The 13,390-nt window shown below is 55.3% G+C and overlaps 1 protein-coding gene across 9 annotated transcripts in view; it reads right to left on the reverse strand.

Annotated features, from left to right (window-relative positions):
- Window positions 1-13,390, reverse strand: part of CROCC (ciliary rootlet coiled-coil, rootletin) — a 60,255-nt gene that overhangs the window by 7,354 nt on the left and 39,511 nt on the right. For all 9 annotated transcript variants that reach the window (XR_004028492.1, XM_030805785.1, XM_030805789.1 and 6 more), the window contains 7 exons: window positions 12,099-12,278; window positions 11,224-11,358; window positions 10,706-10,849; window positions 10,033-10,271; window positions 9,426-9,585; window positions 6,542-6,709; window positions 4,159-4,531 (listed from right to left, as the gene is read on the reverse strand). Coding sequence is in view for 8 of the 9 variants with exons in the window: in XM_030805785.1 (XP_030661645.1) it covers window positions 4,159-4,531; window positions 6,542-6,709; window positions 9,426-9,585; window positions 10,033-10,271; window positions 10,706-10,849; window positions 11,224-11,358; window positions 12,099-12,278 (1,399 nt within the window). In the remaining variant the exon portion in view is untranslated. The remainder of the gene's footprint in view (window positions 1-4,158; window positions 4,532-6,541; window positions 6,710-9,425; window positions 9,586-10,032; window positions 10,272-10,705; window positions 10,850-11,223; window positions 11,359-12,098; window positions 12,279-13,390) is intronic.

Genomic DNA, 13,390 nt, shown 5'->3' on the forward strand with positions numbered 1-13,390 from the left:
TTCTCTGCCATAGCTTAGGGGCCTTCTTGCCCATCCCGGCTGAAACCCTCTCACCCTTTACAAACTGGCCACCCTGCATCCCCCATGTTCTAGAACATTCTTTGTCCCAGCCCTAGGGCCTCTGTAAATGCTGCTCCCCCTCTCCCCATGGTCTCTCTTTGCCTGGCCCATCCTTTAGGGCCATCCCCCTCCCTCAGAGGTCTCTCTGGCCACAGGCTGGTTTACAGTGAGCTCATCCCACCCTCCGGGGGTCTGATGTCTGCCACCCCACCCTGACCATGAGCACCACGAGGGCTGGGCCTCGTCTCTTCCATCCACTGCTGTTCCCAGGGCCCAGTGCAAGGGTGGCCGCTGCATCACCTCAAGTCTCTCCATACTGAGTGCCTACTGTGCTAGGCACTTCATCTTCACGACAACTTCCTGACAGGTAAGGAACAATTAACCCTCTTCCCAGGCAAGGCTGGCACAAAGCAGTTAAGTGATTTGCTTGTTCTCTTGACTGGGTGTGGTGGCTCAAGCCTGTAATCCCAGCACTGTGGGGTCCAAGGCAGGCGGATCACTTGAGGTCAGGAGTTCAAGGCAAGCCTGGCCAACATGGTAAAACCCCGTCTCTACTGAAAATACAAAAATTGGCCAGGTGCAGTGTTTCACACCTGTAATCCCAGCACTCTGGGAGGCCAAGGCGGGTGGATCACCTGAGGTCAGGAGTTCGAGACTAGCCTGGCCAAATAGTGAAACCCCATCTCTACTAAAAATACAAAAATTAGCTGGGCGTGGTGGCACGCGCCTGTAATCCCAGCTGTTCGAGAAGCTGAGGTTGGAGAATTGCTTAAACCCGGGAAGTGGAGCTTGCAGTGTGCCTAGATCGAACCGCTGCACTCCAGCCTGGGCAACATAGTGAGACTCCGTCTCAAAAAAAAAAAAAGAAAGAAAAAACTGGGAGCAGTGGCTCATGCCTGTAATCCCAGCACTTTGGGACACTGAGATGGGCAGATCACGAGGTCAGCAGTTCGAGACCGGCCTGGCCAGTATGGTGAAAACCTGTCTCTACTAAAAATACAAAAATTAGGTGTGGTGGCGGGCGCCTGTAATCCCAGCTACTCAGGAGGCTGAGGCAGGAGAATTGCTTGAACTGGGACCTGGGAGGCAGAGGTTGCAGTGAGCCAAGACTGCACCATTGCACTCTAGCCTGGGAGACAGAGCGAGACTCCGTCAAAAAAAAGAAGAAAGAAGAGGAAAGAAAAGAAAAGAAAAGAAAGAAGGAAGGAAGGAAGGAGGGAGGGAAGAAAGGAAGGAAGGAAGGAAGGAAAGAAGGAAGGAAGGAAAAGAAAATAAAAGAAAGGAAAAGAGAAAAATTAGCTCAGCATGGTGGCCCACGCTTATAGTCCCAGCTACCTGGGAGGCTGAGGTCCGGAGGCTGAGGCAGGAAAAGTGTTTGAACCCCAGAGACAGAGGTTGCAGTGAGCTGAGACTGTGCTGCACTCCAACCTGGGCGACAGAGGGAGATTCCGTCTCAAAAAAAAAAAAAAAAGAAAAGAAAAGAAAAAAGTGGGCCGGGCGTGGTGGCTCACACCTGTAATCCCAGGATTCTGGTGGGAGGCCGAGGCGGGCGGATCACCTGAGGTCAGGAGTTCAAGACCAGCCTGGCCAACATGGTGAAACCCCATCTCTACTAAAAATACAAAAAATTAGCTGGGCGCAGTGGTGCACGCCTGTAGTCCCAGCTACTCAGGAGGCTGAGGCAGGAGAATCGCTTGAACCCAGCAGGCGGAGGTTGCAGTGAGCCAAGATCACGCCATTGCACTCCAGCATAGGCAACAGAGTGAGACTTCGGCTCAGATTTAGTTGTTCTCAACGCTGGGAAGTTTCAGGGCTGAGATGGGAATCCAGGCAGCCCGACTCCCTGGCAGAAAATTGTGCACTCTGCTTGGAGTGATGGCCTGGGGAGGTGGAGGGGGCAGGGCAGGTGGAACCAGGGCACTACCTGGAGGCTGGCCCTGGAACTGCAGGACACGAGTCCTGCCATGAGCATCCTGCCTTGGCGGCGGAGGGACACCGAAACTGCCCCGCAACCACGAACTTGGTCACCACCCAAAAGACCTCGCTTAGAGGTTCCCAAAGAAGCAGGCCTGCCCCTGGGGGCCTCCAGCTCTAGAAGGTCCCATCGTCTCAGGGTAAAAGTCCTCGTAGAGGCCTACAATGTCTACTGGAGCAAGCCCTTCATCCCCAACTGTCACTCCCCTGCTTGATGCTCTGGGACTGCTGGCCCCTGCTGTCCACAGGACAGGCACACCTCCACTCAGGACCTCCCTACTCACCCCAAGTCCCTCCCCCAGCTGCTCGCTCACGTTCTCCCCTTACCCATCACCTCCTCAGTGAGGCATCTGCTGCCCCCGCATGAACTGCCCTAGCCCCTCCCTTGGCTTTGCCCTATTTTTTTTTTTTTTCTGAGATGGAGTTTCCCTCTTGTTGCCCAGTCTAGAGTGCAATGGTGCAATCTCGGCTCACCACAACCTCCGCCTCCTGGTTTCAAGAGATTCTCCTGCCTTAGCCTCTCGAGTAGCTGGGATTACAGGCGTCTGCCACCACACTCAACTAATTTTTTGTATTTTTAGTAGAGACGGGGTTTCACCATGTTGCCTAGGCTGGTCTTGAACTCCTAGCCTCCAGTGATCCACCCGCCCCAGCCTCCCAAAGTGCTGGGATTACAAGCATGAGCCAACGTGTCCGGCCATTTTCATCGTTTTTGAGTGTACAACTGCGCGGCATGAATTACATTCACACTGTTGTGCAGCCATCACCATCATCTGTTCCCAGATCATACCGACTGGAGGTCAGGAGTTTGATACCAGCCTGTCCAACATGGTGAAACCCCATCTCTACTAAAAAAAAATATACATATATATACACACACACACACACACACACACACACACACACACACAAAATTAGCTGGGTGTGCCGGGCACAGTGGCTCACGCCTTTAATCCCAGCACTTTGGGAGGCTGAGGTGGGCAGATCACGTAAGGTCAGGAGTTCAAGACCAGCCTGACCAACATGCGGAAACCCCGTCTCTACTAAAAATACAAAAATTAGCCAGGCGTGGTGGCACGCGCCTGTAGTCTCCCAGCTACTCAGGGGGCTGAGACAGGAGAATCACTTGAACCCAGGAAGCAGAGGTTGCAGTGAGCCGAGATCGTGCTACTGCACTCCGGCCTGGGCAATAGAGCAAGACGCCATCTCAAAAAAAAAAGAATAATTAAAAACAATACAGTGTAACAACGATTTCCACTTAGCTGTATTTGGTATCGTAAGTAACCTAGAGATGACTGAAAGTATATGGGAGTATATGGCAGGATGGAGGCTCAGAAAATCAGATAAGGAGTCAAGGGCATTAAGAGCCCTCCATCCCCTGGTCCAGGAAAGGCACAGCGGCTCACACCTGTAATCCCAGCGGGAGGATTACTTGAGTCCAGGAGTTCAAGACCAGCCTGGGCAATATAGCAAAACCCCATCTCTACTAAAAACACAAAAATTAAGCAGACATTGTAGTGCACACCTGTAGTCTCAGCTACAAAGGAGGTTGAGGTGGGAGGATCACTTGAGCCCAGGAGGCAGAGGTTGCCAAGGCAGAGGGAGCCAAGATCACGCTACTGCACTTCAACTGAGGTGACAGAGTGAGATCCTGTCTCAAATATCGAAAAAAACCACCCCACTTCCCCCAAAAACTAAGTGGCCTAGACCAGGTGCCGTGGCTCATGCCTCTAATCCCAACACTGAGGCCGAGACAGGAGGATCGCTTGAGGCTGGGAGTTTAAGACCAGCCTGGGCAACATAGTGAGACCCCATCTCCACAAAAACTACAAAAATTAGCTGGGCGTGGTGGCACACCTGTAGTCCCAGCTACTCAGGAGGCTGAGGAGGGAGGACCACTTGAGCCTGGGAAACAGAGTGAGGCCTTGTCTAAAGAAAAAAGAAGCGCCCTTGAGAAGCACAGATCAGTGAAGGGAGGGGCTTCGGTGAGGGGACGGGGCTAAGAAGCGGACCTCAGTGGAGGGCTGTGGTGGGCTCCTTGAAAAAAAACCTGCGATGTGGAGGCGGGGCCTCAGTGCGGCCAGCCCACCTCCCCCCTTCCCTGCTGCGTGGCACTGCCCTCACCTCCTGCGGGTGCGTCCCGGGCAGGGGAGCCGGACACTGGCCGCGGGGCTGGGCTGGGCGCGCGACCCAGGCCGAGGCCCCGGCGCAGAGCCGAGCGCAAGCCACCCAGCTGGGCCTCCGCCGCGCGCCGCTGCACCTCCACGCGGGCCAGCTCGGCCTCCAGGCCTTGTGCCCGGCCCTCGGCTGCGCTCAGCCGCAGGCCCAGCTCTGCAGCCTCGGCCCGTGCCGCCTCCAGCTTCAGCTCCAGGCCGTGGGCGTGGTCCAGCTGCTGCTTTTCAGTGCCACGCGCCTCCTCCAGGGAGCCCAGCAGGCGTCGCTCGCGGGTCCGGAACTCGCCTTCTTGTTCCTGCAGCTTCCGCCGGGCTACCTGGAGCTGGAGTGATGCCAGGAGGTGGGGGTTGGCAAGGCCTCCCCCAACCCGACGCCTCCACCCCTAAGGCCCAGACTGGAGCCCACCTTCCCTGGCTGTGTGGTCAGCACAACTCTTTCTCCTTTAGTGCTCACCACTGAAGCAGGCGATGCAAAAACTTCCCCGTGGGAGGAAATCCTATAATTTGTTTATTAATCTCTTGATTCTTTATACAAGCCTGTAATGCCCATAGTTTATTAGTAATAACAGCTGGCATTTGAATACATAGGGCTTATCAGTGCCAGGCACTAAGCAACTTTCCAAAAAATATGAACTCTAATTACTACTCTATGAATGGATCTCACTTTACAGAAGATGAAACAGGCACAGAGATGCTAAGTAACTAACTTGTCCAAGGCCAGAGTTAGTAAACTGCAGAGCTGGGATTCAAAGCCAGGCACTCTAGCTCCAAAGGCTGTTTTTGTTGTTGTTTTTGTGGGTTTTTTGTTTGTTTGTTTTTGGAGACAGAGTCTAGCTCTGTCACCCAGGCTGGAGTGCAGTGGTGCAATCTCGGCTCACTGAAACCTCTGCCTCCTGGGTTCAAGTGATCCTCCCGCCTCAGCCTCCGAGTAGCTGGGATTACAGGTGAGCACCACCATGCCCAGCTAATTTTTGTATTTTTAGTAGAGACGGGGTTTTGCCACGTTAGCCAGACTGGTCTCGAACTCCTGGCCTCAAGTGATCCGCCAGCCTCGGCCTCCCAAAGTGCTGGGATTACAGGTGTGAGCCACTGCGCCCGGCTGTTTTTGTTTCTGTGTGTTTTTTTTTTTTTTTAATAGCTTGATAGCAGCTTATTAATCACATGTACTCACGGCCCTGGGGGGTCGGGGGAAGGCGGGGAGGCACACCACACGGGGCCACATGGGGGCTGCGGGCTACACTTGGGAACACAGTGAACAGCCAGGAAGGTTAAGTGCCCACTGGTTCCAAAGGGAGCTGTGTCCAGAGGCTGTTCCCTTAACCACTAAGCTACATTGCCCCCCTTGCCCATAATTTATCAATAAATCTGCACACAGTGGGGGCATGCAGTAAAGTATCATTTACTGATGGGATACATGGTCACACAGACACAAAGCTACCCCTGCCATTTAGAGAGTCAACCTCTCACAGTCACCAGTTTCACTGGAAACCCCATCTACTGAGCAGCTGGGTGCCAGGACCTGTGCCAGGGCCCTTCATACATGCCCAGCTGTGCTAGCCCGTCTCTCACGAGTGCTCTGAGGCACAGAGATGACGTGACTTGGTTCGGGCCATAAAACAGATTCATGGCGATGAAACAGCCAGAAAAGGCAGAGCGGGTAGCATGTGGGCTTTGGAGTCAGACAGACCTAGGTGGCTGTGTGACCTTGGGTAGATCCCTCGACCTCTCTGAGGGCTCTGTAAAATGGGGCTAATGGTAGGACGGGCATGGTGGCTCACACCTGTAATCTCAGCACTTTGGGAGGCCAAGGCAGGTGGATCACCTGAGGTCAGGAGTTTGAGACAAGCCTGACCAACATGGTGAAATCCTGTCTCTACTAAAAATACAAAAAATTAGCTGGGCGTGATGGTGAGCACCTGTAATCCCAGCAACTCTGGAGGCTGAGGCAGAAGAATCGCTTGAACCCAGGAAGTGGAGGTTGCAGTGAGCCGAGATGGTGTCAGTGCACTCCAGCCTGGGTGACAGAGTGAGACTCCATTTCAAAAAAAATAAATAAATAAAAATGGGGCTAACAGTACCTACCCCATGGGGCTGCTGGGAAGATCAAACAAGGTCGTATCTACAGGGCCTCTCCCTACCCATTTTGTGCCAGCACACAGTAGGCCCACTGTTCTTTGGGTTGTTGTTACTACAACTGGGGAAGAGTCTCAAGGAGTGGGGCAAGGAACAAGCCCTAGGGAGTGGCCTTTCAGAATGGTCCCAGCACTGGGATGCCCACCTGCTTCCTGCTGGGGGGAGGAAAGATGCACCAGCCCGCCCGCCTGCTCAGTTACCTCCTGCCGCATCACCTCCAGGCTGGCCTCGCCCTTCAGCAGCCTCTGCCGCAGGCCCAGGGTTTCCCGCCGGCTCTCCTTCTCTGCCCGCTCGCCCAGCGCCAGGCGGCCCTGCAGCTCCGCCAGCTCCCGGCCCAGTCTGGTGTTCTCACTGTCCAGCATCTTCATCTGTGAGAGCGCGGGAATGGCAGCAGGTTCAGCTCTGCCCCTGTACCCTCCCAGTCCTGGCCCAAGGCCACTTGGGACCTACTGCTGTAGGGACACATGTATCAAATACCACCCCATATCCACTGGGAGCCGGCCCCTAGATAACCACACTGAACTTGGGCGATGCCAGGCACTTGGGCACCAGTGGCCTGTTTATCATTTAATCAATGGGTCAAAACTACCTTTCATGAGTGGGTGGGTATAATAGGAGGGCTCAGCCCTTAGCAGACCAGGAGTTCACAGGCAGGAACCACAGCTCCCTGGGTTATCTTTCCCCTCTACAATGGTGATGAACGTTTTTGGAGCGCTTATCATGTGTCCAGTCCTGTTCTAAGCACTTCAGTTATATTAACTCATTTAATCTTGGTACAATGCTATATGAGGTAGGTAGTAACATTATCCCTATTTAACAGATGAGAAAACTAAGCCTTAGAGAGTCGAAGTAACCTGCCCAAGGTCACACAGCCCACAGACAGCAGACTGGGATTCGATCTGAGACAACGGCAATGTTCTAAGCCCCTATTTCTCCACAGGAGCAGGTGGGGGTACTGCCTACCTCCCCCATGTGCTACAGCAGGGGTAACAGGAGACGCCGTAGCATGCAACGCGTCCAGCAAAAGCTGGCACGCAAACGCCAGCTCCTTTCAGGGAGTCTTGTGGTTTCTCGTGAAGGGGCCTGTGGTATCTCTGGCTATCAGAGTATCAGAATATCTCTGGCTATCCGGTTGTGGTATCTCTTTTTTTGTAATTAAAAACAATTTTTTTTTTTTTTTTTGAGACGGAATCTCGCTCTGTCGCCCAGGCTGGAGCGCGGTGGCGCGACTTCAGCTCACTGCAAGCTCCGCCTCCCGGGTTCATGCCATTCTCCTGCCTCAGCCTCCCGAGTAGCTGGGACTACAGGCAACTGCCACTGCGCCTGGCTAATTTTTTGTATTTTTCGTAGAGACGGGGTTTCACCTTGTTAGCCAGGATGGTCTCGATCTCCTGACCTCGTGATCCGCCCGTCTCGGCCTCCCAAAGTGCTGGGATTACAGGCGTGAGCCACCATGCCCGGCCAACAATTTTTTTAATTAAAAAAATTTGGGGGGGCCAGGCATGGTGGCTCACGCCTGTAATCCCAGCACTTTGGGAGGCCAAGGTGGGTGGATCACCTGACATCAGGAGTTCGAGACCAGCCTGGCCCACATGGTGAAACCCCGTCTCTACTAAAACTACAAAAAAACTAGCTAGGTGTGGTGGTGGGCATCTGTAATCCCAGCTACTCGAGAGGCTAAGGCAGGAGAATTACTTGAACCCGGGAGGCGGAGGTTGCGGTGAGCCGAGATTGCCCCACTGCACTCTAGCCTGGGCGACAAGAGCGAAACTCCATCTCAAAAAGTAAATAAATAAGTAAAATAAAAATTAAAAGTTTAAAAACTTTTTTTAGAGACAGGGTCTTGCTTTGTCGCCCAGGTTGGAGTGCGGTTATGCGATCACAGCTCACTGCAGCCTTGACTTCCCGGGCTCAAGGGATACTCCCACCTCAGCCTCCCGAGTAGCTGGGACTCCAGGAGCGTGTCACCATGCCTAGCTATTTTTAAATTTTTTTGTAGAGACTGGTTCTCACTATGTTGCCTGGGCTGGTCTTGAACTCCTAGGCTCAAGCAATCCTCCTACCTTGGCCTCCCAAAGCATGAGATTAAAGGCATGAGCCACCACAGCTGGCTGATTTTTTGTATTTTTAGTAGAGACAGGTTTTCACCATGTTACCCAGGCTGGTCTCGAACTCCTGGGCTCAAGCAATCCACTGGCTTCCGCCTCCCAAAGTGCTGAGATTACAGGCGTGAGCCACTGCGCCTGACCTGGTTGTGATATCTCTGGGTGAGGCAGCGCCTAGGGGCTGAATGAGGCCATTTCCTGTTCTTTGCCTCTTCTAGAGTGAGAAACCTGAACCCACGGTGTCCAGGCCAGTGCCCAGTAGACAGCAGGTGCTGCTTCAATGCATGCTGCTGTTGAGTTTGCAGATCATCGAATTCACGGGTCAGCAAACTACAGCTCACAGGCCAAATTCAGCCCGTCTCCTGTTTCTACAAGTGTCTGAGCTAATGATGTTTTTTTTTTTTTTTTTTTTTTTTACATTTTAAAATCATTGAAAATGGATCATTTCTAAAGGAAGAACAACATTTCTTGACACACGAAAATGACAGAAAATTCACATTTCAGTGTCCCTAAACAAAGTTTTACTGGAACCCACACCCCTCTGTTCATGCACTGTTTGGGACTGCTTTCTCACTACCCCAGCAGACTCAAGTAGTTGCAACAGAGACTGTGTGGCCCATAAAGCTGGAAATATTGACCATTTGGGCTCTTTACAAAAAACAATTTGCCAACCTCTGACCTAGTTCACGAAATCTGTACCTTTTGTTGTTCGCAGATTCCTTTGAGAACTGGACAAGGACACCAGCTCCTCTCCTTGGAGAAATGTGAGGCTGAGCGTGCACACAAATGCACACAGACTTTTGCACAGTTTCAGGGATTCAAGGACTCCTCAAAGCCCATCCATTCACACCAAGGTTAGGTGAGAGGGCTTGTCATAGTTCAAGCCCCCGGTTTTACATAGGGAGAAACATGATTCCAGAAAGGGGGAGCTACTGGCTCGGGGCACACAGCAAGCCCCAGGGTGGCACAGGGAGAGTACCTGACGCCGGAGCTCCTGAAGCTCCCGCCGAGCCTCCAGCCGTGAGCGCTCCACCTCCTGCAGCCCAGTTCGCAGCTCCCCGGCCTCCTTGCCCACGGCTGTCCGTGCCTCCTCTAGGAGTGCCAGCTTCTGCTCCTTGTCCTCATTGGCAAGCTTCAGGCTGGAGAGGGCAGAGGTCAGGGGCTGCCCTGGGTCCTGGGAGTAGTCAGTGGCTCTGCACAAAAGCCGCCTCCTCCAATTCCTGGAGTGGGTCAGGCACTGCCACCTGACCTGCCCACGTGGCCTCTCTGAAGAGCTGAGCTCTCCAGGGCTGGGGCCCAGGCCCTCGGCTGGGAGGGGTAGACCAGTGACTCCAGGAGGGGACCTGGTTTCTAGGGTGATGACGGTGGGTGGGTCTGAGTCTGGACCCAACGCTGCCCGCTGCCCCTCGGCCCCTTTCCCCAATCAACAGGGAGGAAACCTTCCTAAAATGACCCAGGTGCCAGGCTCTGCTTAGGAGACAGAGGATCCATATCTGGGCAATTTCCCCAGAACCTTGGGGGTGAAGTTAGGTTTCAGGGATGGGATTCCATGAGGACTCAGGGCTGGTCCTCCTGCGATGCCCCACCTGATGCGCTCGCTCTCTGCCTTCTTCACAGCGGCCCGAAGCTCCTCGTTGGAGCGCCGCAGGGCCTCGCGCTCCTTGGCGCCCTCGCCCAGGCTGCGCCGCAGCTCGCCTGCCTCCTGGCGCTGCACCTCCCGGCCCTCCTGGCTCTCACGCAGCTTGCGCTGGGCCTCCAGCAGCTCCCGCCGCAGCCCGTCACGGGCATCCTCCAGCAGACGCAGCTGGGTCCGAAGCTCTTCTGCCTGTGAGCACAACAGGTGTCCCCAGGCCAGCGGTCAGGGACCTCCCGCTCAAGCTGGGTCTTGCACCCCAGATCCCTGGACCCAGGGAGCCTGCCCCATCCCTCTGCAGTGCTCAGACCGCAGGCTGTGAGTTATCATTTGAGCAAGGCATGCTGTAATCAGTCATGTTTTGACCTGAAGTCACCATCAATCAGGACCGTCCTGAGCACAACACCAAGAGGGCAGAGATCCCACTCACCCCTCCTTGAGGCCAAATCCCACCTGTACACAACAGGTGCTTCATAATGCTTGCTGCCTCCTTTCTAAATTGCTATTCATTGGTCCTCAAATGCAGGGAGGAATCTTACACTCTTCCGGGGCCCTGGGGAACTAGGCCCCCAGGCACACAGCGCCTTTTAGGGTATGCTGCTCGGAAGAGGGGGGCGGCTGCTCACCTCGCGAAGACAGCAGTCCCGCTGCCTGCCCAGGTCCCGGGCCTGCTCTTGCAGCCTCCTCACCTCCTGGGCGTGGGCCGCAGCAGCCTCCTCCAGCTGGGCCCGTAGGTCCCGCAGCTCAGAGGTCAGAGCGTTCACGGTGCTCTGGGACAGAGGGGCTCCTCAGACTTGGTCCTGCTGTGTCCCCCAGCCCCTGGCTGCTCCCAACCCGCTCGGTGCACTGTCCACTTTCAGCTCTAAACATGGCCCCTCCCGCTGGCCTGCCGGACCCTCTGCTGACCGTGGATGCATAGTGAGTGCTGCCCGTGTAGCCAGGCTCTCCCTCAGGCCAAAAGGATTCATCAGGGCAGGGCTGAGCCACCTCCCTCAGATGGGGGCTCCCAAAGGAAGGGCTAAACCTCCTCTCCCACAGCCTGGAAGCTTCTCCAGGACAGGCCATGACTCCCCACGGTGGGGGCTCCTCGGCCAGGGATGTGCCTCTCCATGAGACAGCGGCCCAGCTGCCCAGCCTGCCCTACCTGGTCCTGCTCCTGCCGGCTCTGGGCATCTCGTTTCTGCCGCTCCATCTCCAAGGAGACGGTGGCCAGGCTGTGCCGTGTACCCATCAACTTCTCTGACAGCGCCGTCTTCTCAGACTCCTTCAGAGACAAGGCCTGGGCAGAGGCAGGGGACAAAGGGCTTGGGGGATGGGCTGGTACTGGGGGCATGCTCAGGCTTCTTGCTGCCTGGGAAATGTGCCCACTGGGGCGTAGAGGCCTGAGTGTGCCACCGCAGGTGGACCGAGGGCAGGCGTGCAGCCCTGGAAAAGGGCAGTATGGCAGTCACAAGAATCCCGGACGTGGATACCACTCATAGAGCTCACTAACCCGCCACAGCACCCTGACAGCAGAGTCTTTCATTCTACCCATTTCACAGATGAAGAAACTGAGGCTCAAGGAGGTAAAGTGACTCGCCCAGGTACACAGCTGGTGAGGAGAGGAGATGGGTGCAGTCTGCCCTGTCTCCGTTACACTATAGGAAAGTTAGGGATTTGTTATTTGGGGTGACGGGTCAGCTGATGCCTGTGAGCATCGTGGGGACTGCTCAGAAGGCAGCCATGAGGATCCATGCCCGGCCTGGGGTGGGATGAGGCATGGGAGAATATGGAACAGCTTTCCTGGTGTCACGACTGTTATTGTCACTGAGCAGGTGCTCACTGTGTGCCAGGCATGGAGCACAGCAAAGCCTCACAAACCCCCTTCTAATCCTCCCGTCCTGCAGGTGAGGAAACTGAGGCCCCCAAGAGGGCAGTGGCCTGCCCCAGGGCTCCTAGCTGCCAGATGGCGGAGCGGGGCCCGGCCCCAGAACGGGAGCAGCTCAGAGAGCAGCAGAGGCCACGCCAGGGCTCACGAACCTGCTGCTTCTCACTCTCGGCCAGGAGGAGGCCCTCGTCGCGCTCCTGCTGCAGGGCAGCAATCTCTTCACTCAGCTCTTCCTTCTCAGCCTCCAGCCGGGCCAGCAGCTCCTCCTGCTCACGCTGGAGCTGACTCTGCAGCTGGGCCCGCTCGGCCTCCAGCTCCCGCCATGCTGCCTCCTAGGGGGCCAAGACCCGGATGCCTGTGACACACCAGGAGGGGCCCAGGCAGACCCCCCAAAACACCAAGGCAGCAAGAACCATCTGGCCCCCATACCCTCAGAGACAGGGAGGGTGACCAGGTAGCTACAAGGGGGTGATAAGGGCTATGATGGGGACACGCCAGGGCTGTGAAAGTGCCAAGGAGCAGCTGTGGGCTGGCCTGGTGGTCCGAACATGATCCCCTGAGGAGGGACAAGTAACTGTCAGCCAGGTAAAGAGAGAAAAGACAACCCCAGGCCAAGAGCACAGCCCCTGGAAAGGCCTAGAGGATGCAGGGCACAGAGGGAAATGAGACACAGTGAGTCACAGTGCCAGAGCCCCAGGCAGGGGTGGGGCCAGGACAGGCCGTGTGGGCCATGGGGATTCTAAGGACAGTGAGGGGAGTGGGAGAGAGGACTCGAGCCAAGGTGACAAGGAGCAATCTGATTTTTAGCTTAGGGGATGTTCCGACCATTGTGGAAGAGGGATTGGGGTTGGGATGGAGGGGAGTTAGGACTGGAGGAATGAAGGGGGTCAGGGGTTGCCAGAGGAGCTGGAGAGAAGAACACAGATTTGGGGACATTAATGAGGCCAAGCCAGGCAATGCCAAGGGCAAGAAAAGCAAGGGGGAGGTCACAGGAGTTTAGATCCCTGGGGACTGGAAAGGTGGGCAGGCAGAGCCCACAGGCAAATAGCAGCCCACCTCGGGAGCCCGAGGGCAGGTGCCTGCCTCAGCACTTGCCCCTAGCAACTTTGTGAGCAGGCAGAGCTGCCCCTTCTTTTTTTTTTTTTTAGACGGAGTCTTGCTCTGTCACCCAGGCTGGAGTGCAGTGGCGTGATCTCGGCTGACTACAACCCCTGCCTCCCAGGTTCAAGCAATTCTTCTGCCTTACCCTCCCAAGTATCTGGGACTACAGGTGCGTGCCACCACGCCCAGCTAATTTTTTGTGATTTTAGTAGACAGGGGGTTTCACCGTGTTAGCCAGGATGGTCTCAATCTCTTGACCTCATGATCCGCCCACCTCGGCCTCCCAAAGTGCTGGATTACAGGCATGAGTCAGCACAACCGGCCAAGCCGCCCCTTCTTTAAG

This window comes from Nomascus leucogenys, chromosome 24, assembly GCF_006542625.1.
Source record: "Nomascus leucogenys isolate Asia chromosome 24, Asia_NLE_v1, whole genome shotgun sequence".
NCBI lineage: Eukaryota > Metazoa > Chordata > Mammalia > Primates > Hylobatidae > Nomascus > Nomascus leucogenys.